The sequence below is a fragment of the Rhinolophus sinicus genome, chromosome 12 (genome assembly GCF_057876585.1).
Source record: "Rhinolophus sinicus isolate RSI-liver-muscle chromosome 12, RSI-T2T, whole genome shotgun sequence".
Classification (NCBI taxonomy): domain Eukaryota; kingdom Metazoa; phylum Chordata; class Mammalia; order Chiroptera; family Rhinolophidae; genus Rhinolophus; species Rhinolophus sinicus.
The window spans coordinates 32334408-32361038 of record NC_142512.1 but is presented as its reverse complement, the minus strand read 5'-3'; the positions used below and the strand labels follow the sequence as shown (position 1 = coordinate 32361038).

General features: G+C 38.6%; 1 protein-coding gene across 2 annotated transcripts in view; it reads left to right on the top strand.

Moving 5' to 3' along the window:
• The window catches only part of STXBP4 (syntaxin binding protein 4), a 144727-nt gene extending 119237 nt beyond the window's left edge, over positions 1-25490 (top strand). For both annotated transcript variants that reach the window (XM_088802178.1, XM_088802179.1), the window contains 2 exons: positions 2467-2524; positions 20173-25490. In XM_088802178.1, coding sequence (XP_088658304.1) covers positions 2467-2524; positions 20173-20287 — 173 coding nt within the window. In that variant the 3' untranslated portion in view covers positions 20288-25490. The remainder of the gene's footprint in view (positions 1-2466; positions 2525-20172) is intronic.
• The last annotated feature ends 1141 nt before the right edge of the window (positions 25491-26631 follow it).

The window sequence follows — 26631 nt, the reverse complement described above, 5'->3', positions numbered from 1 at the left end:
GTGATTATAGTTGTCATAACAATTTTAAAACAAATATGAAGAAAAAAGAAAAAAATAGAAGTAATATATATTTGCAAGTATAAAGACATGGGGAATAAAGAAAAATTTAATGTCTTGGAACAATAACGATTATTGAAGAGTACTTAAATAATGTTATAATTATGCCCAAATTATGTATTGTGAAGAAAAGAAAACCTTTACTAATGGAAAACTGAGTCCATCATAATCATATAAGCTTGTGAAAATCAAAAGTGCTCTTTTTTTATATAAAGTCAGCTATTTGGCTTATCAATATATGGTGTTTCTCAATTTGTAATTCGACATTGGTTGTTTTTGATTACTGAACTATCACAGAGAGATAGTTCACTGTGAATTTAGTCTCTGAGTCTACGTCTCACAGATTATATTAACTGCATGAAAAAGAAGAAACCATTCAGTCTTCTAAAAAGGAATGCTTATTTTTTCAGAAGAGAATTTATCCTAAAATAAACTATACATATTATTTAATTATTTAATACCCAGGAATATCTTAATAACTGCAGTCATCAAATAACCATTTGACTTAAACGGATCTGATGTGTTACCTTTAATACATCTGTGGTGAAGTTATAGCCCTTGTTTAATAATTGTTAGAAAAGAATCAGGGCAGGAATCCTAATCTGGTGGCATAGGGATGTGGTATCTCAACGTCAATCTCGATTTTCAAATGATCCCATGGATTTAAAGATACTATCTTTAAAGTATATGGTTTTTTTTTCCTTTTCATTAAAGTCTGTGAATTGAGAAATTAGAAATATGGATATAATTATGCTGGATCGACAAATAAATCATTTAGACAAAAGTCGTAGGGTCACATTAGAATGACTTTCAACTTAACTTTTGTCTATCTTTGCCTTATTGATCAGAAATCCTGGTATTTCGGGGCATTTTTTGCCACGAAAGCAAGGTTTTTATGTACAATCATCAGATTCTTCCCTGCTGGTCGGGGCTTGTCAGTGATGAATGAAGGGCCCTGTAACAAAGACGCCGGCAGCAGCCGTCTGTCACGGTCTGTGTGACTGAGCATGTGCTGGCAGTGGGCACCAGAGATGGATATAGTGTCACTTCAGAGGCTTTTAAGAAGCCAGTCAATTGCTTATGCTGAGTTCCCAGAAGTGCTTATTTTCTACTTCAAGCAGGAACATTTATGCGTTGAGAGAAAAGAAAATCCTAGGTGGCCTGTGCTAATCTACGAAGGAAATAGTTACGAATATTTCGCCAGGGTCTTATTTTATACAATTTGTGTTCATCCAAGACTGGATATAAATATAAATTAAAGCTTGTTTTGTTTTCCTTAATTATCAAAACAACATCCTTAGAGCTGTTTTCAAAGAATAGTCTCTACAAAGCATGTGGCGATAGAGTAAGGTTTTATTTCGTTCAAATAGTTACTGTTCCTACATTTGGCTCTGCCTCTTGCTGAGACTTGGGTAAATGGAAGTGAGTGGTTTGTTGTTATAGCTCAGTAGCTTCCTAAAGAAGTAGGCTACCTGAGCCATGGAATCTGTTACACTATCTTACACCCATCAAAAGAGCCATGATAAGCCAGTGTCAGAGGACTGATCTAAAAGGTCAATTAAAATCCTTAGCAGTACTCAGGGATGGCGTGGAGGGATGGAAACGATGGTGTGCTAGGGGCGTCTAATTGAAATATAAGAGAATGTGACTGTCACACTATAGGCCTTTTCTCTTGGTGTGATGAGGACAAAAACTTACTCATTTACAGAAATCTGGCCAAATAACCGCGTGCTTACTGCAGTCCACATGTCTTTATAGCTAACGAGCTATTCTCAATCCCATTACAGAAATGGAAGCTAAGTTTAGCAAATTGGCTGTTTATGTTTAGTGCACAAAAGTCTTAATTAACAAAATAAAATACCACAACCCATTGTAAGTCACTGCTAAGCTTTTAAACTTCATAAGGAATTTTGTCTTGTCCAAAAGCTACTTTCAAACCCATGCTGATCTGGCACTCATGCACCATTCCCTGTGGAGCTGAGTGAAAGAATGTAAAGGCAGCCAATTAAACTTTGAGGCAGAATAGACAAGCAGAGGCCATCTTGTCCATCCTTTTGCCTCCAGGCAAAAACCATCCCCGGCACCAAAAATGTTTTCTTGAATCCTGCTGAGAAAAAAAATGCTCATCACATGTAAATGACAAGTCATAATCCAGTGAATGCAACTAAAGTAGATTGTTAACTGTTCAGGACTGATTTATTGTGCTCTAAAGATGCTGAGTATGAAATGCTCATATTGAATTGTTTGAGATGCTGCTCGCCTGAATTGTTTTAATTCCTCCCTTTCTAGAAAATTATTTTGTACAAGAAATGTACTCGAATAATTGTAGCGATGTGGGAAGTGTATGTCCAGAAATAAAGTTACCTTTGTCATCTTATTAAAGGTATTTTTGGCTTCCTTTCACTCTAGGTCTACCTTACGGGTGGGAGGAAGCTTACACAGCAGATGGAATCAAGTACTTCATTAAGTAAGTACAAGCATCAACCACGGAAGCAATTTTTTCACATCTGGAGAGAACCTGGAAGATGCAGAATACTCAGCAAAACCAGGAAACTCTCTTAGAGGTTACAAAAATTAGAAGCAAGAAATGAAGCCTCACCATTTTCATTTCATGTGATTTAAATGCTATCAGAGATCCTTTGCGTGGGGGGGAAAGCCTAGTCATAATTTCAAGGGAAACATCAAAAAATTGGAACAGGATCATCATTTGAATTTAAATATTAGCTGCCTGGACTCACTTCCGGTTAAAAGTATTAACATTTATGAAAATGCAAAAATCCACTTAAAACTTCTAATTAATACTACTAATAATTAACCTTTTAGTGCTTTACACTGTACACATTCGTTCATCCGCAAATATTTTTTGAGTGCTTGCTGTGTGCCAGGCAGTGTGCCATGACTTGCAGATGCCATAGTGAAATATGCTAACTAGTTCCCCGAGATCATGGAATTTGCATAATACATAGTAAGGAAAGGCAGGAAACAAGAGATAAAAGAGACAGTATATGAACAAACCTTATCTCAGTAGATTCTCAGAGCACCCTTTCAGGTACGTGTACCTTATTTTTCCTAGTCGATAGATTAAAAAATAAGACCCTAGACTAGTTGCCAAAAACTCCATAGTCACTAAATCACCAAGCCAGAATAGAATTAAAGTCTTCTGACTCCACGATTCTTTCTGCTGTACTCGACTGTTGTTGATAGAGACCTATCTTTGAAAGCCTGAAAAGGAATACCTTTAGTTGCTTAGCTGCTGGACCAGTTAGTTTTACCCTGGACAAAGCAGTCTGGTATGCTTCCATTGTGTTCTGGGTAATTCCTTTCACATCAGAGTTAGCGTTAGAAGGGTTAAAGGGGACTCCACATAGAGTCCTAAGATTCCCAAGGACTTCCTTATAGGACCTTTTTAGCAAATGCATTTGGGGATAAAAAGGGAGATGTGTCTTTGCTCTCCTTTCAGATGTGCAAGTGTTTTCCAAAGCAATACCCAGATTTTGGATTCTCAAGCTGTATGACTTTACTCAGGTTCCTACGTCTCTCTTCACCTCAGTTTTCTCATTATAAAATAAGGGAAATGTTACCTACTTTATAAAGTCGTTAAATGTTAAATACCTAACATGGAACTCTGAACATAGTAGATGCCCAGTAAATACTCATAAATTTACAATATGGAGAAATTGTCGTGGTAGGAAGAAGAAAACACAAAAAATCACGTGACCATTAAAAACATTGAGAATTAAAAAGCTTCATATTTGAAAAGGAAAAACTAAGGGTAAACGGCCAAAGTATTGTCATGATGTACTTTTTTCTTATGGTCTCCAGAAAAGAGTAACTAAGAAAGCAGTGTTGTAGTTTATAACGTGTAGGGAGAAAGGGACTTTCAGAGCAGAGGACCCAGGAATTCCATCCATAGGTTACAGTTAGCACTAGAACAGGTTACTGTGCACCCCCAAAATCATAGCTCTTCTGGGAGGAAAGTGGCACTCTATGTGCTGTGTTAACTATGTTTAGTTCCTGGAAGATTGACTCTCTGTGCTGTAGGGGTGGCAGGAAAATGAAAAACCACATTCAAATTTGCACTGGCTTTCTTTCTCATATTAACTTTGTAGTGAATAAGGTAAAGGATATTGAGGGGAGAGCATTTACTGAGTACCCGCCGGTGACGAATACCAAGCAAGGATATGGCAGGTGTATTTTTCTATGCATTGCATCATTCATTGTGGCAAGTGGGCATTGCTTGGCTCTTATAAGGATGGTATTATGATAGTGGTGAGCTGCTTCCTGCCCTCAGGTGTGCCTATCTCCTAGAAAGTCCCCGAAGAAAATGCCCTAGCAAAGAAAGGCAAACTAGGATTCATTATTAACCGTGGTTCTGAATTCAAAGGACTTTGGAAAATGTCAGTAAATGAGTCTGGAGTCTGGGGGGAACTCCTTTACCTAAGCTTAGCCTTAGCCATCTGTTACTATATCCTCACCCAAAGGTGAGTGTCAGTGTCGTGTAAGGAAAGGATACTAAAGGCACAATCACTGACTACCATGGAAAAGGAGGGAGTAAGAGATAGCCCCCCAAAGGGTAAATGTGTCCCATTGCCTGGTACCCAGCTGGCTTTGGCCACTGTCCCTTGCAAATTGGAACAGAAGCCATGGGCTGGGCTCCTGCTATAGGGGAGAGTAGGATCCAAGGACAGGAGAGAGAAGAATGAATAAACAAGGCCTTTGACCACCCTGAGCTCTAACTCACAGACCCTGTGGAAGGAATAGAAAGAGACGCTACATTTCTGTAGTCCACTGCACTAGTAGAAACTATATCCCTTAGACCCATCCATTCTTTCATTAGACCTTAAACTCGACTCATAGGAAAGCAGAAAAGAGATCATAAGATAGATTTGTTTCTCAAAGGACAATGGTGGGTATCATCGTCTCACCATTACACTTGGAGACATTATATGAAAAAAGCTAAACTTTTCAAAGCCACGCACTCGTAGTAGTAAAATTACAGAGCTATAGACCCGGGGTGGTCTGGCTCCAAAGCCAGCCCCGACACACGCGCGTGCACACATGTGCCCCTCCCCCACACACACACACATCCTTCACCATCTTCACCTCCTTATTTTAATATAGTATTTACATATTGACGAAACTATTTTAAACAGCTCTTAATTTAAATAGAGCTCTATACTTTACCCATTTTAACATAGCAGAATAGAAACTTAGTTCTAAGAATAAGTAGTTATCTCCCGGAAATTAGAAAGGTCAAAGAGTAAAGATAAGAAAATCTAACAGTATACCAGTCCTTCCTTTTCAGTCCTTCCTAAAAATCTAACAGTATACCAGGACCCTATTCCCCCAGACTGGGTCATAATATAATAATATGATATAATATAATATAAATAATATATATTGTATAATATAATATAATATAATATAATATAATATAATATAATATAATATAATATAATATAATATATATAATATATAATACTGGGTCTTATATAATTTAGTATAAGACCAGGTCTTATATTAATTTTTGCTCCAAAAGATGCCTTAGAGCTGATTGTCCAGCTAGGTCTTATTTTCGGGGAAACACAGTATCAGGAAGGCCGTATGGGGTCGGGGAAAGAAGCACATGGTCCTTGGATTTGGAGAAACTCAGGTTCAAATGCTAGTGTCTCCAGAGAATAGCTGAATGACCTTGGACACGTGTCCTTAACCTCTCTGAGCTTTAATTTCCACATTTATAGAATGGAAAGAATATTAGCGCTTCAAAGGGTTCCTGTCAAGAATGAATGAGCTTATGTATGAAAAGAGCCTATCACAGCACCGGACCCAAAATAGACACTTTCAGCAAAGGTGAGCACTCCTCACTGCCCCCTCTAACATTTTGAGGTGCACCTCTAACATTTTGAGGTGCGTTGCTTCGTGACTCTCACCTGCATTCAGATAGGTGGTATTGCCAGATAAGCAAACATCCACTATATGTCTTTCTTGGAACATTGTTTCGTTTTTCAGCTTTTTGTTTTGTTTTTTTAATCTTTATCCTCCTCTACCCAACCAACATTTGACTCTGGATAGCCTGTGTTAGCTTTTGAGGTAGGAGTGGTTCATTTACCAGGTAAATGTACTTTGGAGGCAAGAAATAATAAGTAAGGAACTCAGGTCATTGCCTCTCTCACCTTTACTTAAAAAGAACAATGACTGAAATCATCTTTCCAGAACACCGGAGGACACGACGGGCTCTATACATGTAATCTTTTCCTTGAGATTGACGTCTGTCACTGTCTTCCCAGAAATTGAATTGTTACATCTGACGGAAGCCAAGCCTCAGGCAAAGCAATAGCTGTCAATGCTGCCCCAAGAATGCCCAGACGAATATAGCCCTCATTGGGTATTCCTATCCATCCACATGTCCATTGCACAGCTATTAATATTTTGTAGTCATCTACTTAAGTTCTGACGCAGAAGAAAGCATTTCACCTGGTGTAAACAACTTATTAAAAATAGTGGCATTGCTAGAGTGTTTCGTAGAGTTAAAAACATGTCTGTCAACGTGTGTGTGTGTGTGTGTGTACATATGCATTCAAGGGAAAACTTTCTTATTTTTTCCTTAGAGAGAGAGTTGCAGCATTCTTAAATTGAGTGACAGAATGTCAGTTATCTTGATGGTGCTATAATGAAATTGTCTGATTAATCATTTTTCTACCTAACTTCTTACCTTCCCTTTTCAAGTTGTATACTGTTCCAGATTTATAGTAGTCTTCAGTATGATTCCACTTTAAAAGTTCATGTACTTTATATGTATGTTACATAATTTAACAAAATGATCATGTGATTTATGTTTGATAGGGAAAGTGAATTTAAATATTACAAATCAGACATAGTTCTACATTGCTTTCATTGTGCTCTTTTATTTTTTATTGAAAGATTCAGATTAACTATGGTCAATGATCGTAATTGTATTAATTCTCTATTGCTGCATAATAAATTTTCCCCAAATTTTGCAGCTTAAAACGATAAATATTTATTTTCTTACCTAGTTTCAGAGGGTTGAGAATGCAGGTGTGGTTTTGCTAGACCATTCTGGTTCTCTGTCTGAGTTTCTCATGAAGTTGCAGTCAGGTTAGCCAGGACTGGGAATTGAAGAACGGCTTAGAAGGATTGGAATATTTGTTCCAAGCTCACACACCTGGCTGTCAGCAAGAGGCTTCATCTCCTCACTACAATGTGGACCTTTCTCCATAGGGCCATAAGGCTGTTCACAGCATGTATTATCTCTATGTATCATCTATACATCTGTATAAACAATACAAAATTCTCAACATCAGATACTGGTTTCAAATGTTAAATTATACTTCGGTGATTTTTCAAGTAGGTATAATCATTTGCTTTTAAAAGTTACTTAAACTTGACTCAGAATTCCAGAAGCTAGCAGCCCAGTGGGCAAAGCTTCGCCATATTAAGGATTCATTGCCACGTGATGTGAATAGTACAAGACAGCTGAGGAAGCAGTTTCACCAGGCATTCGTATGTGTGGCTGTATGTTCACATCAGATCCTAAAATCGGAGCTACTGTTCCTCATGTTATAAAAACTGTTCTTTATTACATAGGAAGGATTATCCTTACAACATTACAGATGCATAGCAATAAAATCTAGGGAGTCTGTGATTTCTGAATAAAACAAGGTTTCTGGCCAGAATAGAGAAGGCAGATTTCAACTCACTGTCTTAAGTGCAGTTTCGATAAGAATTCTGCGGCCATATTCAACCTCACTGATGCGTGCCTTGATTGATTAGCGATGTCTGCTGTGGTGCAGGGGGAGGGAGCAGGGAATAGCCATGTGGGACGCGTGCCACATCCTTGCAGTCTTCTAGAGCATACTCGTATGCTCACACAGGAGCTCTGCCAGGATGAACAGTGATAACGCAAACAGCAGGCTGGAATAACGAAATAAACAATGGCGACACCCCACCCCCAAGTACTTACGAGATAGTTGGTATTTAAGAGCTTTGTTTTTATGACCCTAAAGGATAACTGATTTCTAGTAGACATAGTTTTTCTCATTTCTCTCATCAGGGTTCATTAATGACTCTTAAATGATTATCTGAATATGGGGTAGGACGTCCCATTAAGTTGTTCCCAGGTAGGGAAGGGTGTGGATCATAGCCTATATATGAATAAAATTGTCACTGTCAGCCTTGTATATTAATTAAAGACTTAAATATCAGTATGTTATCTCATTTAAAAAATAAACATAGAAAACACAAAAGAGAAAAATTGAAGGTTATGTTTTCTTACCCCCTAACTTTGTTTAGCAAGTTGAACCTCTCTTCGGCAATTCTAATGTACTTAAAAATTCGGAGGGTGGAGAGGAGGGGACAGTTTCTGGATTGGAAATTAAAAGCTACTGTTTTTGACTTTTCCTAACTCTGTGTCAGATTCTTTTAACTCCACTTTAGTGGACACTGTACTTTCAGGAGCCCTCCTACAGAAGACCTCATTAATTTGGCTGCTTTGATATTTGAGGAGTTAAGAAATACCCACTGACAGACTACTAAGGTCTGACTTACTTGACGAGGTGTCAGGGTGATTTCTGTGCACCTTACTAGATAAGGAGAATGTGTGGAGGCTCCTCGCTATCTTTTGCATGTACTTCTTTTGCTCATCCAAAAGCAAGGGTAGCGGTTTGTATCTCTCATGATTGTTTGAAGAATTAAATAAACTAAGCGGTGTAAAACCCCTGGCAAAATACCTGGCACATGGTGGTGAGTGATGGACAGATGTTGGTTTCCACCCCCTTCCTAATTTTGTACTATTGCTATTTGCCAATGAGGGAGTTTTAAATGACAACATTTGTACAGCTGCAAATAGAAACCAGTAGCCAAAACCTAGACTTAACGCCACTTTCCGGCCAGTCAGAAGCCCTGTGACAGGAGCAGAGAGGTTGCATTGCTCAGGAGCCTGAGACAGCTTGCTCTGGGTTTTCTATAAATATCTAGGAAGGGGTGTCGCAATATGAAGCACTGTGTGAGCAACTGTCATTTAAACACAAGGCCAGCCAGCTGGCTGAGGTTATTCAGAATGGCAAAGCCCAGTGAAATGAATAAAACATCCAGATCTAGACAGCCATCATCAACTCTTTTCCCCCAACTTAACCAGTGACAGGTGCAACTGAGGCATGAAGCCTGTTTTCTAGCATTTCGTTGGGACTGTGTAAAGTACTGTGGAAATTCATCCCCTTTCTGAGGTTATACCATGTTTCTCTGAAAATAAGACCTAGCCAGACCATCAGCTCTAATGCATCTTTTGGAGCAAAACTTAATATGAGACCCGGTCTTATTTTAATATAAGACCAGGTATAATATACGATAACATAATACCAGGTATAATATAATATAATATAATATAATATAATATAATATAATATAATATAATATAATACCAGGTCTTATATTCATTTTTGCTCCAAATGATGCATTAGGGCTGATGGTCCAGCTAAGTCTTATTTTCTGGGAAACACGTTACTTTTATTTAGCCAGATGTAGAATTCTCTCTGTCTCCGCAACCCTTTATTTAAATTTATCAACAAATGCTAAGTTTTTGGTGTAACACTTTCCCTTACAGATTTGGTTGCTGTATTAGTCTGCTAGGGCTGCCGTAACAAAATACCACAGACTGGGCAGCTTCAGCAAGCTTATTTTCTTACAGTTCTGAAGGCCAGAAGTCCAAGATCAAGATGCCATCAGGATTGGTAAGGCATCTCTTCCTGTGATGTGTAGCTAGCTAGCTACCTTCTCACTGTGTCCTGACATGGCCTCTTCTCTGTGTGTTCATGTAGAGAGAGAGATCTCTGGTGTCACTTCCTCTTCTTACAAGGACACCAGCCCCTTGGACCTCACCTCTAGGGCCTCATGTAACCCTAATTACCTCCCCAAAGACCCCACCTCCAAATATCACCACGTTAGGGGTTAGGGCTTTAACATGAATTGAAGGGGGTGGGGGCACAATTCAGTCCATAACAGTTGCTTCTCCCTTAAATTATGTTCCATAAGATCTCTAGCACTTTCTTTTTCTTCATCCAATAATCTTCATTATAATATAGTATATAATCTTTACCAAATTTTAGGCAAATTGCAAGAATTAATCCAAACCAGTGCCTTTTCCCTTAGTCCCTAGTCTTTAGTGGAAAAAGCAGCTCAGGGAAAGGGGGAGTGTGGTAAGCAGAATAATGGCTCCCTGAGGATGTCCACATTCTAATCCCCAGAACCTTTGACTATGTTAAGTGGTAAAGGGGCTTAAAGACCGCAGGTGGAATTCATGTTGCTAATCAGCTGAATTTAAAATAAGGGGTTAGTCTGAATTATGCAGGTGGGTCCAATGTAATCACATGAGTCCTTAACAGTGGAAGAGGGAGGCAGGGGAAGAGTTAAAGAAAGATGTGACTATGGAAACAAGGTCAGAAATGTGCTGTGTTGCTGGCTTTGAAGGTAGAGGCCACAAGCCGTGGAATGTGCCTGGCCTTTAAAAGCTGAAAAGCAAGGAAATAGATTCCAGAGCCTCAGGAAAGGAAGGTAGCCCTGCCAACACCTTCGTTTTAGCTGGTGAGACCCAAGTTGGACTTCTGAGCTACAGAACTGTAAGCCAGTACATTTGTGTTGTTTTAAGCCACTGCATTTGTGATAATTTGTTATTAGATGGATAGAAAACTAACACAAGGAATTGGAGGTGGAGGGAAGAGTGTGGGCTTGAATGTGTCAGGTTTGGAACTAGGGGATTTCTATATGTTGTCTCTTAGTTGTCTGTTGAGATGGGTATTAAGTGTTTTCTAGGTTAGGAAACTGAGACTCAGACTTTAAGTAACTTTCCCAGAGATACACAGGTAACCAAGTTAGTACATGAGTGTCATGCAGGGTGTTATGCAAGGTCTCAGCTCAGCTCCTGCATATGGTGAGGCCAAAAAGGAACACCCATGGAGCCACAGATAGAGGAGTCATAACACTGTATTCTTGCAGGCGACTGGGTTGGAGACACAGGAAGCAGGAACCACACTACCCGCAACCTGCCGTCCACTTCTCTCTGCCCCCCAACCTCATTTGCTAGCTGCATTCTGCCGTGCTAACTGCAGTCTGCGCTTGCTAGCTCAGCCACCGTCTTCTTGCTAGCCCCCATTTCCTGCTAGCGTAGCCTCAGCAGTTATATTAGTGGCCAGTGGCTCACTGGTTCCAGCTGACGGCCAACTAGCCACAGCTGATAGCCATCCAATCCCAGTTGATGGCCATTTACTACCTGAGCCAGCACCTTTCCACGTGAGGCCGAGAGCCTGGAAACTGCACTCCTGGCTCTGTCCCCACAATGAGCAATCTGGAATTTCAAACCAGGTCTGCATAGTCTGTACAAGTGAGCCTGGTCTGCACGTTAGCCCTAGCTCTGCTACTGTGTGAGGAAACAGTACTGGAATTATCTTATCCTCAATTTCTTCAACTATAAAAACTGTAGAGAAGAGTAAGTTCCATGAGATTTGTATGAAAAGTAAAGTGGGAGTATGAAAGAACATGCTGTGTATGTACCTGATGTAGAGTCTTCTCCAGCCACCGCATGCCTGAACGTTCATAGTACTAAATGAATGATCTAGGAGATTGAGGGGGTTAGAGGTCTTCTTGGTCATACCTGGACTTGGTTACTTATAAGTATCAGCCAGGCACTGTGAAAATCTCTGTCCTTCTGTTGGGTGTCAGGTGCCTAGAAATACGGCTTTGGCTGCATTCTGAATCACTTCAGAGGCTGAAAATCCCAGTGTGGTAAGATCAGCTCAGTAACGGTTAGGGAATGAGGAGCAGGGTGAACGTTGCTTACTAACATGTTTGTCTCTGGTAGCATTTTATACACTAACAACACAAGATTGGTTTCGCGAACACTAGTATTTATTTGATATAAATAATTATCTTAAAGCCTGGAATTTGAGTGAGCTACTTAGCAAATAAATTCTAGTCAAAATTGTTTGAATTATCACAGTGATTCAATCATTACCTACCATCAAATGTGTGAATAGACCTTTTCAAGTTACTTGTGTATGAGAATATTGGTGAAGAGGGCTAGTAGTACTCACTGTTTGGTGATTTTTAGACTATTTAAATAAATCAAATGTTTTTCCTGATAAAGCTGGATTTCTGTACACGCATTTCTGAATCATTTAGGGCAAGTCCACTGCACCGTCACATCTAAAGGCTATTTCATCTGATACTCAATTATAAATAATGCAGCTATTGTAGATTACAAAGTCTACCACTTTTGAGCATTTGTTACTCAGTGATATAACAATAGTGATATATCAGTGGAACGTCTAAGGGATCCATGCATCAAACATTTATTGACCCCCATTTTCTGTGATCCTGACACAGTCTGTGAGGCTATAAAGATGAGTAGGTCACTTCCCTGCCTTCCAAAAAAAGCTGAAAATCTAGTGGGCAAAGCTAGACATATTAAGAATTCATTGCCTCATGATGTAAATAGTGTAAGACTGCCAAGGAATCAGGCCTCACACAAGTACTTTTTATTCATACCGAATCAAATTTTTATGAATTTCGTGGCAAATGCTTTAAAAATGCTTTAGACATATAATCTATAATCACTGAATTAACCAGTGAACACATCTTTAATTATTTCATCTTGTAAAGCTAAAGACTCCTTTTCAGATGGTCATTTAACCCATCCCAGAACCTCCATACGTAATTGTTTTTGAAACCAACAGAGCCTCTGAGAGGAGTGTACCATAACAGTTAAATTCTCAGAAGTCAGACTTGGATCCAGATTCTGGCTGTAATTCTTACTAGTTTTACGACCTGGAGTAAATTATTTCACCTCTGTTAGTATTAGTTTCCTCCTATATAAAATGAAGATAGTAAGTATAACACTTTCCCTCCTTTAAAATATACTAAGGTTCTAAAAGACAGTTAAACTCATTTATTCGCTAGTCCAAGGTGGCTCCATTGGAAATAATCAGTAGGTGAAGTTCATGGGACAACTATGAAAGTTGATGGTATGTTTGGTTTTTATCTCATGATATTTTTACTGTAATTGAAGGTTTCTCCTTTCAGCACTCCCTGTCAAGTGGCTTTTGCACTTAGGCGTTATTGAGTCAATAATACTGATAAAACACCTCAAGACTTTAGAGATGGTCTCATAAGGAACCCCTCAAAGTTCCTTTGTGGTTTTTAGTATCTTCAATTCTCTACTAGAATATGCATATTTATATTTTTGTATTTTCAGCGTCATCATTCTAACTTAGGTAGAAAAATAATTAGAGTAACTATAAAATTGGTTGAAATTTTGTGTTTCAAATAATTTTAGTTTTTTTAAGATTTCAAATTTGTAATTAAGAAAAATACATTTAGTCAGCTGTTTATTGAACTCACTTGATTTGACAAATGAAAACCTTATGACTTGTATTATAATTCTTACTGTTTTAATAAGAACTTTAAAAATTAAAGCAGCTCCTCTCTTTCATACACTTCTATTCATAAGGAGGAATTTAATGTGGAAACTTTGGCAATGGTCTTGCCAAACTTGTTTCTAATTAAATTTAGTTTCATTAACTTACATTCTCACAGTCTTTTGATTCTTGACATATATTTAAAATAGCATGAAACTATGTATTCATTGCCTGTTTTCTATATTTTAGAAAGAACAATTTCTTTGGTTTGTAAAAGTTGGACATATATTTACTGGGAAAGTAACAGTCATGATTTCATCTTGATATACTCTCTTGCTTGACAGTGATTTAAAGTGACACTATCTTCTATAACAAATCACTAACTTTCAGTGTCTTAATGCTCACATACCAACCAGTATTGGGATTCCTGGTTGATGGATCACTTCTTTTGACTTTGGGTGGTGATTTTGAGACCTCAGCACCTTCTAGCTCAGGGCTCTGCCATTTCCTAGCACCCCAGTGTCCTCTGCATTCAGTTAGTGGATGAGGAGGCAGACTAGAGAAGGCACCCTAGCTTCTTAAGAACCTCTGGCCCACAGACACATACATCAATTCTCTCACCTTCCATTGGCGGGGAATAGTCACATGCTCACATGAGGCTGTAGTGGGAGCTGGGAAATGTAGTCCCCGCTTGGGCCACTGCCTCCTGGTGACTACAGTATGGTAACAAATATATCAACTACAAAATTCTATATAATTGTTTGTATAGATACAGTGTATAGATACCAGTGACAGTAGGACATGTTCTTTGAGTTCTTTTGTATTTTTTTTTATCCAATCATGTTCCATAACAGCATCAATTTTTAACAGTTACCCAGCACTATAATCTGTAACTATAGAACAGTTTCTTTGAAAAATTAATTGTGTCAGCTTTGAACCTGGGATGTTTTGGCTCTGTATAAAATTACCAGCAATCTAAGCCTTTGTATATTATTTGAAAAAATATAATTAATATTTCCTTTTTTTTTTTCAGGAATTTTCAGTATTCTAGTTTTGCAAGTATAGTGACATAGCAATTTTTTAAATTTTTATTTTTTAATTACAGTTGACATTCAATATTATTTTATATTAGTTTCGTAGCAATTTTTTACATTCTCATCCTTATGTAGTATTTTGCTATAGCTTTGTAGTCTTATAATATAATTTGATATCCAAGATCTAAAGATTTTTTTAATTACAGCCGTGCACCACATAGTGATGTTTTGGTCAATGATGACCCGCATATATGACAGTGGTCCCGTAAGGTTATAATGGAGCTAAAGATTTCCTGTCACCTAATGTTGTCGTAGCCATTGTAATGTTGTAGCGCAACATATTACTCACGTGTTTGTGGTGGTGCAGGTGTAAACAAATATTACTGCTTTGTGTATTTACTATACTTTTTATCGTTATGTCAGCATTGACTTTTTCTACTTATAAAAAAAGTTTGCTGTAAAACAGTATGTTGTGTTCCTCTGACAGCAGCCCCACACATCTGTTTACATCTCTTGATTGCATCATTTTTTTCTTGTGTTTGACTTAATCTTGTGTTGTTTTGTACAGTAACATGCTGCGTAGGCTTGTAGCCTAGGAGCAAAAGGGTATACCATATATAGCCTAAGTGTGTAGTAGGCTACACCCCTAGATTTGTGTACCTGCCCTCTATGATGTTCGCACAATGACAAAATCACCTCACAATGCAGTTCTTAGAATGTATCCCCATCCGTAAGCAGCACATGACTAACAGGATTTTTTCAATTTCAAAAGATATCTGATGTATTTTTATAGAAAGTGCCATAAGTATATAATAAAAATAAAATTTGTTTTAATGGGATCCTGCTCATACTTGATCAGTGCCTCACTGGATTTCCAAATGCCTAATTATAAAATGCTCAGAGTGCTCTGAGAAAATATTCAGCTTGATTTTTAGGGGTATATTTCCAGAATTATGTAAGAGGGAACTCTTTATATATCCGTGGAAACAAACTGCCTGAATTTTCTCTTACACATGTTTGAAATGGCTACTTCACGTTACTAATCTTCAGTCATTGTCCTAATCATTGCCTGACAAGATACATACTTCCCGTGTAATCTTTGGCTTGGTGACTTTTTAAAATAATTTCATTGACATGATTCACTTTTTGTTCTTCTAACTTGTTTTTAATAGGGATTGTTTTTGAAGTATAAATCTTTTATTGTCGTTACTACTTGCAGTTTATGGGCAGTTGTAAAATTTTCTAGTGTTTCCAAGTCACGGGTGCCAGAAACAGATTGAATTAACGTATAAATACATGTTAATTTGTTCTTATTTTGTGGTTCATATGAATTTTATATACATAAGATTACCTCCCCCACCAAAAAAAAGGACCTTGGAAGTGAATTACTTAGGCTTATTATTCTGCAGCTTTATCTTAAACATGATAAAATAATACTTGCAGTTCTGCTAAATTCACAATGCTATACAAATAGTGCCATCTACAATGGAAGATTAACAGAAGGACCTCTTTGAGACAGTTATAAGAATGAATTTTTACAAAGTTTGTGCACTTTATCTTTCAGCCATTTTTCTCTTAACATGCTGTCCTAAATTTTCATTTTGAAAGGAAGCATTTTGCATGCTAGGAGTTAAGAAACATAAGGAGAGTAATTATAATGAAATTTAAATAATTCACTTACATTTCTTTGCCAATAAAATAAAGCATGTTCTCTTAGGTTTTTTTAATAAGCTCTAAAATATGTCTTTCAATTTACTATTATTATAAAAGAAAAAACTCAACACTGTCATCTTCCCAAATCAAATATTAATGTTTTCCAACAACAGATTTGGCAATCATTCAGAGGCAAACAGTTTTAGATTTTCAAGTATATCCTAACTGCTGTTGATTGCTCCCCAGTCAGGTCAGATGCATTCTCTGCAGAACATTTGCCAGAGGTACTGTATGTTAAGAAAGGGAAGTTTTCGTGTTTCATCATCAGCCTCATTTATTTTCCAGACCTCTTGAATTTTTCATACTAAGCAGCAACATCTCACTTTATGAACCATGGGGTCTTTACTAATTAAACAGAGTCAACAAGACTGATTTATTCGCTCTCTCTTCAGTTGAATTACCAAGCACACAAAGCAGAGAGGAAATATTTCTAATACTAGAATGTTCTCCAAGCCAGTAAATCCGGGATTATGTCATCACACTAGTTATGTCAAAGTTCTTTAGTTACAATGCCCACTAGGACATAAAATTGAATGATACACACAAATGCCCCATTCCAGCATCACAGGAAGAATTCCAAGTGTTTCTTACAATAATCAGAAAGCCCTAAGTGTCAGTAAAGTTGGCCATGATCATATATTGAATATGTACTTTGCCTGGCACTATAACTGCTTCACCTGAGTTTTAGAAGCATTGGCAAGGGAAGCTTTTAAAGCAGACCCGGGGTGAAATATGTACTTTAAGCATAGAACACTATCTCTCTGTTGCTTTAGTTTTATTTTTTTCTAGTGAGTAGCTGTTGTAATTGCATTTTTGGTATTTAGGTGTGTGTTTTTAAAACATACAGAAAAGCATGTTGTGAACCTAAGATTAATCAGTTAATATTTTATGGCATTATTTTTGTATTTGGAGTAAGGTCAGATGTTGATTTGTTGCTTACAAGTGCTTGATGAAGTTTACTGACAAGGATGGCTTTCTGGTGAAACTTTCTAATATTCATTGTTCGGAGTCTATAACTACATTTTTTCTTAGACATTTTGCTTTTGATTATTTTAAATGATCCATCTAACGAAATGTTCATTTATGGGCAGTTACAATATTTCAAGCATGAGAATTTTATTTTTTTTAAGTCAGATAGGAAAGCATGCATCTAGATTTATCCCTCAGATAGTTGTTCCTGTTTTTCTCCCTTCCCACCCTCCTCAATTAGGGAACAGTGTAGAAGAGAGAGGATTTATAATAATTTAAATTCTCTTCTTTGGACTAACATGTTGTAAATGTGCTGATAAACATTAAAGTGTATATATAAAATCTTGGGGGTGTGTATATATGTATATATACACACACCAAGGTTTTAAAATTAGCAAAACTATCTCATCAAGCTTTTTTCTTTCAGTTTTAAGCATGTACTTTGTAAAGGATGATGTGCCCTCATTTCACCTTGCAGTGGCATTCTAGCCCGCTTATGTTACACTCATTAGTATTTATTTAAAACCACTTTCAATTTAGGCAGCTTTCCAGCTCTATAAAGGCCTTGAAATGAAGTTAACCTGTGCAGAATCAAATGCTTTAGTAGGTTTAGCCTCCATAATTAGAAATTCCATTAAACCATTTTAGAGGTAATAGTAACTTGGATTACTATCAAGAGAGTGATTCTTTGTACCACTTAAGCCACACTCTGAGTTTTTGAAACTATGAAGCTGACTGGGCCTCACCACCTTCACGCTGATTCTTAAACAACTTCAGCTCTTTTATGCGATCGTGAAACTGTCAATGATCTTCTTCCATGGAAAGATGCATTTTTAATACTTAACAGAGAAGCTGAACAATTTGCATAGCGGGGTATGGGTAGAATTTAGAGTATAGGATTGAAAACCAATCAAGTCTGGTAATGACGGTGAAAGTGACCATTTGGACTAAGTCCAGCATTGTCAGGTATTGTCAGCAGCAGCCAACACAGCAAGTGCAATTTTGTGGTAATTCCCAGATTGTGCTCCATAAAACACTGGCCCCATTCATCTGCTAATAGGGGCATGTGAGTTTGGGAAATACCAGATACTCTTGGAGAGCCTAGAACACAGTAGTATATTTTAGGCTCTGGGAAGTTCTACAGTAAAGAAACCTACTTAACTGTGTTTAACCTACTATATCTCAAACTTATTTGACCATTGAATTCTCTTCTTCACATAACATTTATTAAAAACCCTTGGAACACACTTTGGAAACTGTTATCCTGTAACGTGGGAGATACTTTCAGATCCACAATCTTGTTTGAGCCTCAATCCTCGTAAGTGCCAGCTCAGAAGGACTTGCTCTAAAACATGACATTGTAATGTTATAGCGCAACACTGCTTGTGAGGTTGACTTTGGATAGGAGGGGAGGGGCCCCAAACTGAGCCAGGGTGGGTGAGGGCCATGGGGTAAACCAGGGCTAGAAAGAGTATCCAAGGAAAAGAAACAAATCATCCTAATTCCAGAAGCTGTGTCCAGCACGCAGGAGCTTGCCAGATTGTAGTAGATTTAGGAGACTCATCCAGCCAAAGGCTGGGAGTTGGATACCACATCTGAAAAACACTGTTCCCCAGGTTGGGGCGCGCCCTGTGATGTTTCACCATATCTCGTGTATGTCCTTCCTTACCTCTGCTTGGGTTCTTCCCTGAAATGTCTAGTGATTTGTTCCGAGAACATGTTAGACACCATAAATTCAGAGATAAGGAAACATAGGTCCTGCCCTCAAGGAGTTTCATATGTAGTAAGAAGGCCTGAAAATAAACTTTTATAAGGTTGCTTAATATAAGGGGAGGCCGTGAGCACAGATTGGAGGAATCTCGAGGAAGACTTGGTTCTTTAGAATTAGTAAGAGCTAACTAGATTAATGAGATGGGAGGAAAGAAGATTGTACGAGAGAAGAAAGTATTGTTGAAGCAGATAAAAAAAACAAGCCATTTCATACTATATAGTATGTACCGTATTTTGCCGTGTACAATGCACTCTTTTTACCCAAATTTGTGACGGAAAAATAAGGATGCACATTATACATGGGTAGTAGTAATTCCATATCTATATAAATGTTTTTAATTCTTTTACTTATGCTTATGAGTTACAAGTGTAACTCTAGACATTAATAACGATATCCACATGCAAAATAATACCCTGGAATACAGTAATGGGTTTTGTTGAACTTACAACCAACTTGCAATGATGAAGAGTTCTTGGCCTTCTATTATGTGTAAATATCGTAAATTTGTTACCAATACATAAAATTTCTTGTACCAGAATATGTTAAAAAATAAATGCTAAAATTCCTTAATAATACAAAAAAAAAACAAGTACTTAAATGTAAACAAATAAAAATCTGAATTAAAAAATTAAAACAAAAGATTTTTTTCCCTGAAAGTTTGGGCCAAAAACGTTGGTGTGCATTATACACCGCAAAATATGGTGTTTGATCCAGAAGGCATTGGTTGGCACTGAATTTTTAGCAAGTGAGCAACAGTGTGATTTGTCATTAGAAAGATCTCTTGGCTGGAGTGGAGTATGAATTACAAAAGAATTAGAATAGAGGCAGAGAGACGAGCAATTTCCATGACTTAGGCTAAAGTATTGGAAAGGGAGAGGAAGGAAGAGGTTTCAGAGATGTTACAGCAAGACGGTCACAGGACTCACTGACTGAATGAATGAGTGTCAGGTAAGGAAACGTGAGGAATCAAAGATGAAGCATGCTCCTGCATTTCCTTTTACCCAAGAAGAAAAAAAGAAGTGGATTTTGCTGAACCTTAAAATATGTCTAAGACTTATTCAAAGGATTGGATCCCGTTCCAATTGCTTCCTATCACAAGGGACTGCAGGAGGGTAGAAACCGTGTCACTAGGATCGGGACTTGCATGAATGGGGAGAAAAGGACACTCTTCCAGGTTGTAATTGCCTTCCTTGTTCTTCTCAAGTCACGTAACACAGACCACATCCTGGATCCATCCTGTGATGAGTGCTCTGCACCTGTCTTGCTCAGAGGAGAACGAAGAGGAGTGCTCCCGAGAGCTGCCTGACCAGAAGAGCTAATGGTTTTCTGTAGGAAGCTGAGCGTCACGGGCTCCTAGCATCTCAGTCCACACAGACGCCTCTGAGACGCAGGGGTCTACCATAGGAGTAAAACACGTTACTCGTTGAAGTCGTGAAATGGAGACTCTGGATTTAGGCTATTTCTGTAAAACTTTTTATATAACTGTATACATTTATAAAATCAGTTACCACTACAATAGCTCTTTAAAAATAATCTAGTCATATTTTTTGAAATCATGTATAATTTGATTTTTGTATTATGTACATATACTTTTCATATATAATTAGATATTTGTAATTTTATATACAGTTCTTTATAGATGTGATACAGTGATTTTTAGCATTAAGACATGTTGGAAAATCATGCAGACATAGTGAAACACTTCATTTATTTGATCCACTAACCTTTTATTATCTGTTTTAGGAAAGTGATTTCAGAAAGCTGTGGGGTTTAGGTTTGTTTTTTTGTTTTTTTTTCAAGATCACAGACAACTATCTCACGGGGTACTGAATACAGCCTACATTTTTATGGAGCTTTCTCATTTACATCATGCTTTTCAGACCCTGTTTTTATTTAAACCATACAGCACACCTGTGAAGCACATCCAGTGGGTCATTTTTCTTCTTGTTTTTCAGTTAGGGAAAGAGTGGTTCAGAGAAATGAGGCACCTCGTCCCGGAGCTGAGACTCATACCTAAGTCTTCTGATTCCATGCCCAGTCTTCTTTCCTCTGCACCCTGCCGTCCCAGCAGAGGGAGGTCACAGCCCAACACACAGGGCACCTCGGTTCTGTTGATGCAGCTGAGCTCCTCAGCTGTGCTCTCCACTGGCCACAGAGATTCTGAAGGCACCTCTCAGTCGCACATGGCCCCCACATAACCCCACTGTTCCCCTATAAACCCTTCCCCCTTCTTTACCCCCCAACCCTCACCAGGTAGGAGCATGGTCTTGTGATATTTCAACAGGCTTCTTGCAGCAGCTTCCATGCTTTTCAAGGTAAAGGGGCTGGCTCACATCAGGCCTGCTTAGGTTGCCCTAGCCAGAGGGAGTGTGTGGGGGGAGTTGGGGAGGAGAAGGGCACCCAGCATCTCCTCTGCTATCAGAAGAGAGACATCCTGGACTCTCTTCTGCTGTGAGTTCAAGGCTGACCTCATTATTGCTGGTATCACCCTTCCCACTAATTATACATTTGATTTGATTTGATTCGATTGTAAGGATGCTACTAGACAGTTTCTGGCAGGAATGAGCCATTAACTTAGAGTGCCCAAGATTTTCTCTCCGTTTAATGATTTAAACCTGTGTCTGGAGAGGGGGAAAGAAGTCATTTTAAATGTCCTGGACATTAGATACCAACTGAATAATAAAAAGGCACGTATTCTTCTCCACTGTTATATTTTTAGGCAATATGCTTAGAAAGAAAATAAGAATCATTAGTTAATCAGGATACTTGTTCCCAAACCATACCTGGTAACACTGAGAAGCTGCTGTTTGTCACTCTGGCCTATTCTTTTCTCTTCTCCCTGCTCCCCCTGCCCCAATATACCTCTTCCTCCTCTTCTTATCCTCTCCTTCCTGCTCTTCCTCTCCCTATCTTCCTCCCCACCTTTGACATACAAGTAGAAAACAAAATTCTGAACTTGCAGGTTCTGGAAGGAACCTTGAGGATCATCTAATTCAGTGATTTTCAAACCTTCTTTTGGTGAAAAAAGACTTTTTTTTTCTTCAAATGAATTCTTATGCAGAATCCCAATATATGTAAAAGATTTTTTTTAAATATTGCTGCTGTGCTTGAAGCAAGATGGCGGCCTGGAGCCCCAGGACATCTGTGCAAACCTGGAGCGCCTTACAATATAGTGTAAGAATCACCAGTCCTAAGAGTTTGCACAGCAAGGTACCGGTAGTGGCCAGGTCAGGGGTAGACATAGATCCTAAGGCTCCCAGTATACTACATTTCCTATGGCGTATACTATAGACGTGTATTGTAAATATATCTATACTTTGCGATGACCCATACAGTCCTAAATATATGTAGGATTCATAATGTATGTCTTGAATAATTACGTAAGGTCACATCCAAGCTGATAGGTAGTCAGTAGCCCTGAGAAGTTTCAGAATGGCTGGAGAAGACTTGTGTTTCACCTGACGGCTATTTGAATGTTAGGAAGCTGCAGGGAGACGAGTTTTGAGAGAAGCCCGTGAGGAAGCTCTTTCCTTGTGTCCGCCAGAGGTGAGTGAGCTTCTCAAACACCTGCGGTTACTTTCATAAATTAGTAATCTATAATTGTGAAAGTACAGTTTTTGTTGTTGCCAAATTAATGGTGTGAAATCTCTCTCCCCCTTCTGGGAGTGTTTCTCTAATTTGTTTCTAGTGAGGAAACACAAAGGAGATGCTCCAGTCGCCTGAGACCAAGGTCCTCAGGCACACATTTCCCTGACAGACACCTCATATGTTAACTCTGCTGTTTTGTGCCAACTTCCTCCCTGCTTCTGGCAAACACCGAATGAAAAAGGCCTCTAAGAATTGTACTATTATTTCTTAAGCGTTTTGTGCCATACCTTGGGATTGGCAGTTTGCATATATTAGTTCATTATCTTCTTAAAACAACCCATGAGGTAGGACCTATCCTCGCCTTATTTTGTAAAGAAGAAAAACTTAGGTTTAGAGAGAATTGCTAATTTTTGCCTGACAGCCATGCAGCACTTACGCGTAGAAGCTAGGGTTTAAGGCATGTTCTGTGCAGAGCTGCTTAGCTTTCATGGTGCATAATGCTTGGGGCAGAGGTGGGTCAGCTTTAGAAAGAGGCAGGTCCCAGTTCAGTGCAATAAGGAACTTTCCGGTAGTTAGTGCTGGGGAAAAAGATTCCCCAGGAAAAGTGGTCACATTGTCCCAGGGGGTGTTCAGTCAATCTGAACTCCTTACTGTGGCAGTGTTACTGCGGAGGTGCAGGGTCGGCATTGGCTGGACCTTTGAGCATTCTCTGAGATCCCTTCCTCTTTATGCTTCTGTGACCTCCAAACCAACAGATGAGTGCCCTGAGAGCTGCTCAAAGAAACATGTGGTGGGGACTCATTAATCTTTTTCCATTGCCCACAGAACCCCCACATTGTTTTTTGGTGAGTTGACGTTTACATAGCCAGTCTTTCTTTCATATAAATCAACCGTATCCGTGTGGTCATTGTAAACGCTTCTCCGTTGACCTGCTGACTCAGATTTTAGGGTTAGAACATCTCGATGTCCTTGTGTCCTCCCATCTCACTTTACTAGAGTGACCAGGCTTAGCCATCCTTATTCATTCTCAGAATACTTCCTGAGCTCCAACAATGTGCCAAATAAACACTGTATTAGCTACGAGGGTGAAATAGGGCAGGTAGCTAGCCACTTCCTGGGCTTTGCTTGCTGTTAGTTAAAAAGTAGAAAGCTTCTCAGGTGGCCAGAATTGAGCAGCTTCTCTTTAAGTTTTTTGAATTTTAAAAATCTATTTCCATTAAAAAAAAATCAAATAGGATAGAATTGAATAAAGTGAGGGGGGAAAAAAAGCCCATCTCACTTTCCAGAGGTAATATCATCACTAATATTTGATAAATATTTTTACTCAAAGGAAATCAGCTTTCTTTTGACTTAATGTATTGCGATTAGGTTTTTTTATGTGAATACATAGATCAGTGTTATATTTCAAATGTCTGCATACGTTTGTATAGCCAACAATCTACTAATGAATGTTTAGGCTGTTTTAAGTTTTCTTCTGTTACCAACAATGTCTCAGTGAACATTCTTATATTTATATTCTTACAGCACTAAATCCTTTTCCTCATATATCGATGCACTCTTGTACCAATGTGTGTAGAGTGGGAATACATTCATAAAAGTAAATTGCTATGTCAAAGGTATGTGTATTTTAATTTTGGTAGATATTCATAAATTTTCCTCCATAAAAATAGAACCAATTTACACTACCACTGATAGTCTGTGAGAGCTTCTTTTCTCTCCGTTACAGGACTTTCTTTGGTCCTTAGACTGCCAATAACTTTTCTGATTGTTTTTGTCCTTAGAAGAGTAACCTTCTTTCCATCATTGCCTAAAGACCTCAACTTTGTCACCGTTAGGTTTTGGTTGTCTTTTAGCAGAGACTGACTCGCCTTGTAGAGGGGAGTCTAGCATTGACTAATTCACGATATGTGGAACACGTCATTACTCTCCGCTTTTAACCTGGAAATATTTACCTTTCCCACTTTATACATCATGGTGATAAAAACCAACTCTTAAGTGAGCTCACTTGGGTGAGAGCCCTTGGAAAAGTGCGTAGCACAATACAAACACACCTGCAAGTTCTCTGAGTCTCACTCTCCCCAGCGTATAAGAAGGATATTAATCCCCTGCGTCTTCCCAAACCAGTTCACCTCAGCATTCATTTCCTGAGCACCTGCTAAATGTCAGACAAGACGCCAGGTCTGGAAGTTACTATGCTGACTAGTACGATTGCGAAATAAAGAAGCTCATCATCTGGGTGGCTGGTTAGCTCAATTGGTTAGAACATGGTGCTAATGCCACCAAGATTGCCTGTTTGATCCCTGCAGGGGCCACTGTGAGCTGCGTCCTCCTTTAAAAAAAAAGAAGCAGCAGCTCATAATCTAAAACCTTTTCCCTGTCTTTTTTTTCAAAAACCTTCTATTTTTCCTTAAGACTAAGAAGTTAGGGTTTGTTGAATAAGAACCCCTGAAGAGAGGCCCTTTATCACGCTCTTAAATTTGAATAATTGTGAAATAATATTAGCAACACCCCTTGACCAGGAATAAAAGACATTGTATGAAGGGCCGCTCCAATAATAAATGCAAAGCAGCTGTAACAATACAGAGTCAAATGATACTTTCATAAAGGGTTTTCAAAATTGGAAAATATTATTCTTTATCTAGGGGGAAATGAGACATTTTTATTTTCTCTGCTAAGTGCAATGCAATTTCTTCAAAGGTCAACTTGAATTGTACACTATATACGAGGAGAACAGAAAGAACAGAACTCACGTCTTCCACTGCATATAACTTTTGAGAAGAGAAATAGAACTTGAAACAGAATATGCCTGTGGAGCTTAACTTTAGAAATAAAATACCCAAAGTGTTTAACTGTAACCATCCACCTGTAATATCATTGTGCCTGCGTGGTGACTGTGTAAATATTAAACACAATTCTGTACTTGCTTTCTTCATATGACTTTTTACATTTAACTACATAATACTATATTAATACTACTCTTGTTGACTTTTTCTTAAGTTTGATTCTCACTCTTGGGGTCTGAGGGAAAGTGCAGTCAGATTAATAGTTTCGACCCCCATTCCCCCATCACCAGATGATTTTTTATCACTACCCTGTTTATTTCTTTTACATTACATATCAACTGGTAATGATCTTTTGCTTATTGTCTTCCTTCATAATAGGGGTAATAGTGGGAGCAAGCTCCGTGAGGGCAGGGGTTTATCTCTCTTACTTACCCTGGTACCCTAGGCCTCTAGCGCAGTGCCTGTCACATAGTAGGTGTTCAATGCACACCTGCCAAATTGGATGTGTAATGTTCTGTCCATAATTAAGACTTAGTTCTCAGCCTTAACTCTCATGCCTTTATATTCATTTATTCTCTCAAAATACTTACCAAGAGCTACTAGATGCCAGACGCTTTCCTAATTACTAGGGACACAATGCAAAGCAGGCTTTGTGGCCCTACCCTCCATGTGATTCATATTTTATGCAAAGGACATTCAACTTAAATTAACTAAAGCTTTTCCATTTATTTTCGTTCTGCCCCTTCTTTATCCCATGTTTGAACTTCTAGGCATTTAACGTTCATTGCCTCAAGAAAGAGGTGTGACATCAGAAAGCAGAGGAACACATGTTCTTTGAGTTTTAAAGGTCTGGCTCCTTAGGGAACTGGAAAGGATCCATGATTTAGATGAAAGATTTGATAATGAGGAAGAGCAAGGCTTTCCGACTCCCTATCTTGAAAATAATTCCCCTGGCTGTGGGAGGGGAGAGAGACCACAGACAGACGTTGGTGGGGCTCAGAGAAAGGGGCAAGGGCCCCACCTCCTGGGGGCGGCACAACCCCAATGATATTTGTTCTGAGAGCAGAGGAGACCCATTCCTCACTGCATCCTAGGGTGGAAATGATGTCATGGTATGTCTAGGGAGATGAGGCCTTGGACAAGTTTCAGTGAGCTTCCTCCAGCCGAATATCCAAACTGGAAACTCAGACTGATTTCATGAACCCGAAAGGATTCTAGGTGTAGCAGCAAGACCCGCTGGTCCTGAGTGAGGCTGTTTTTTCATTCGATCCCCACAGCCTGTCTCGAAACCC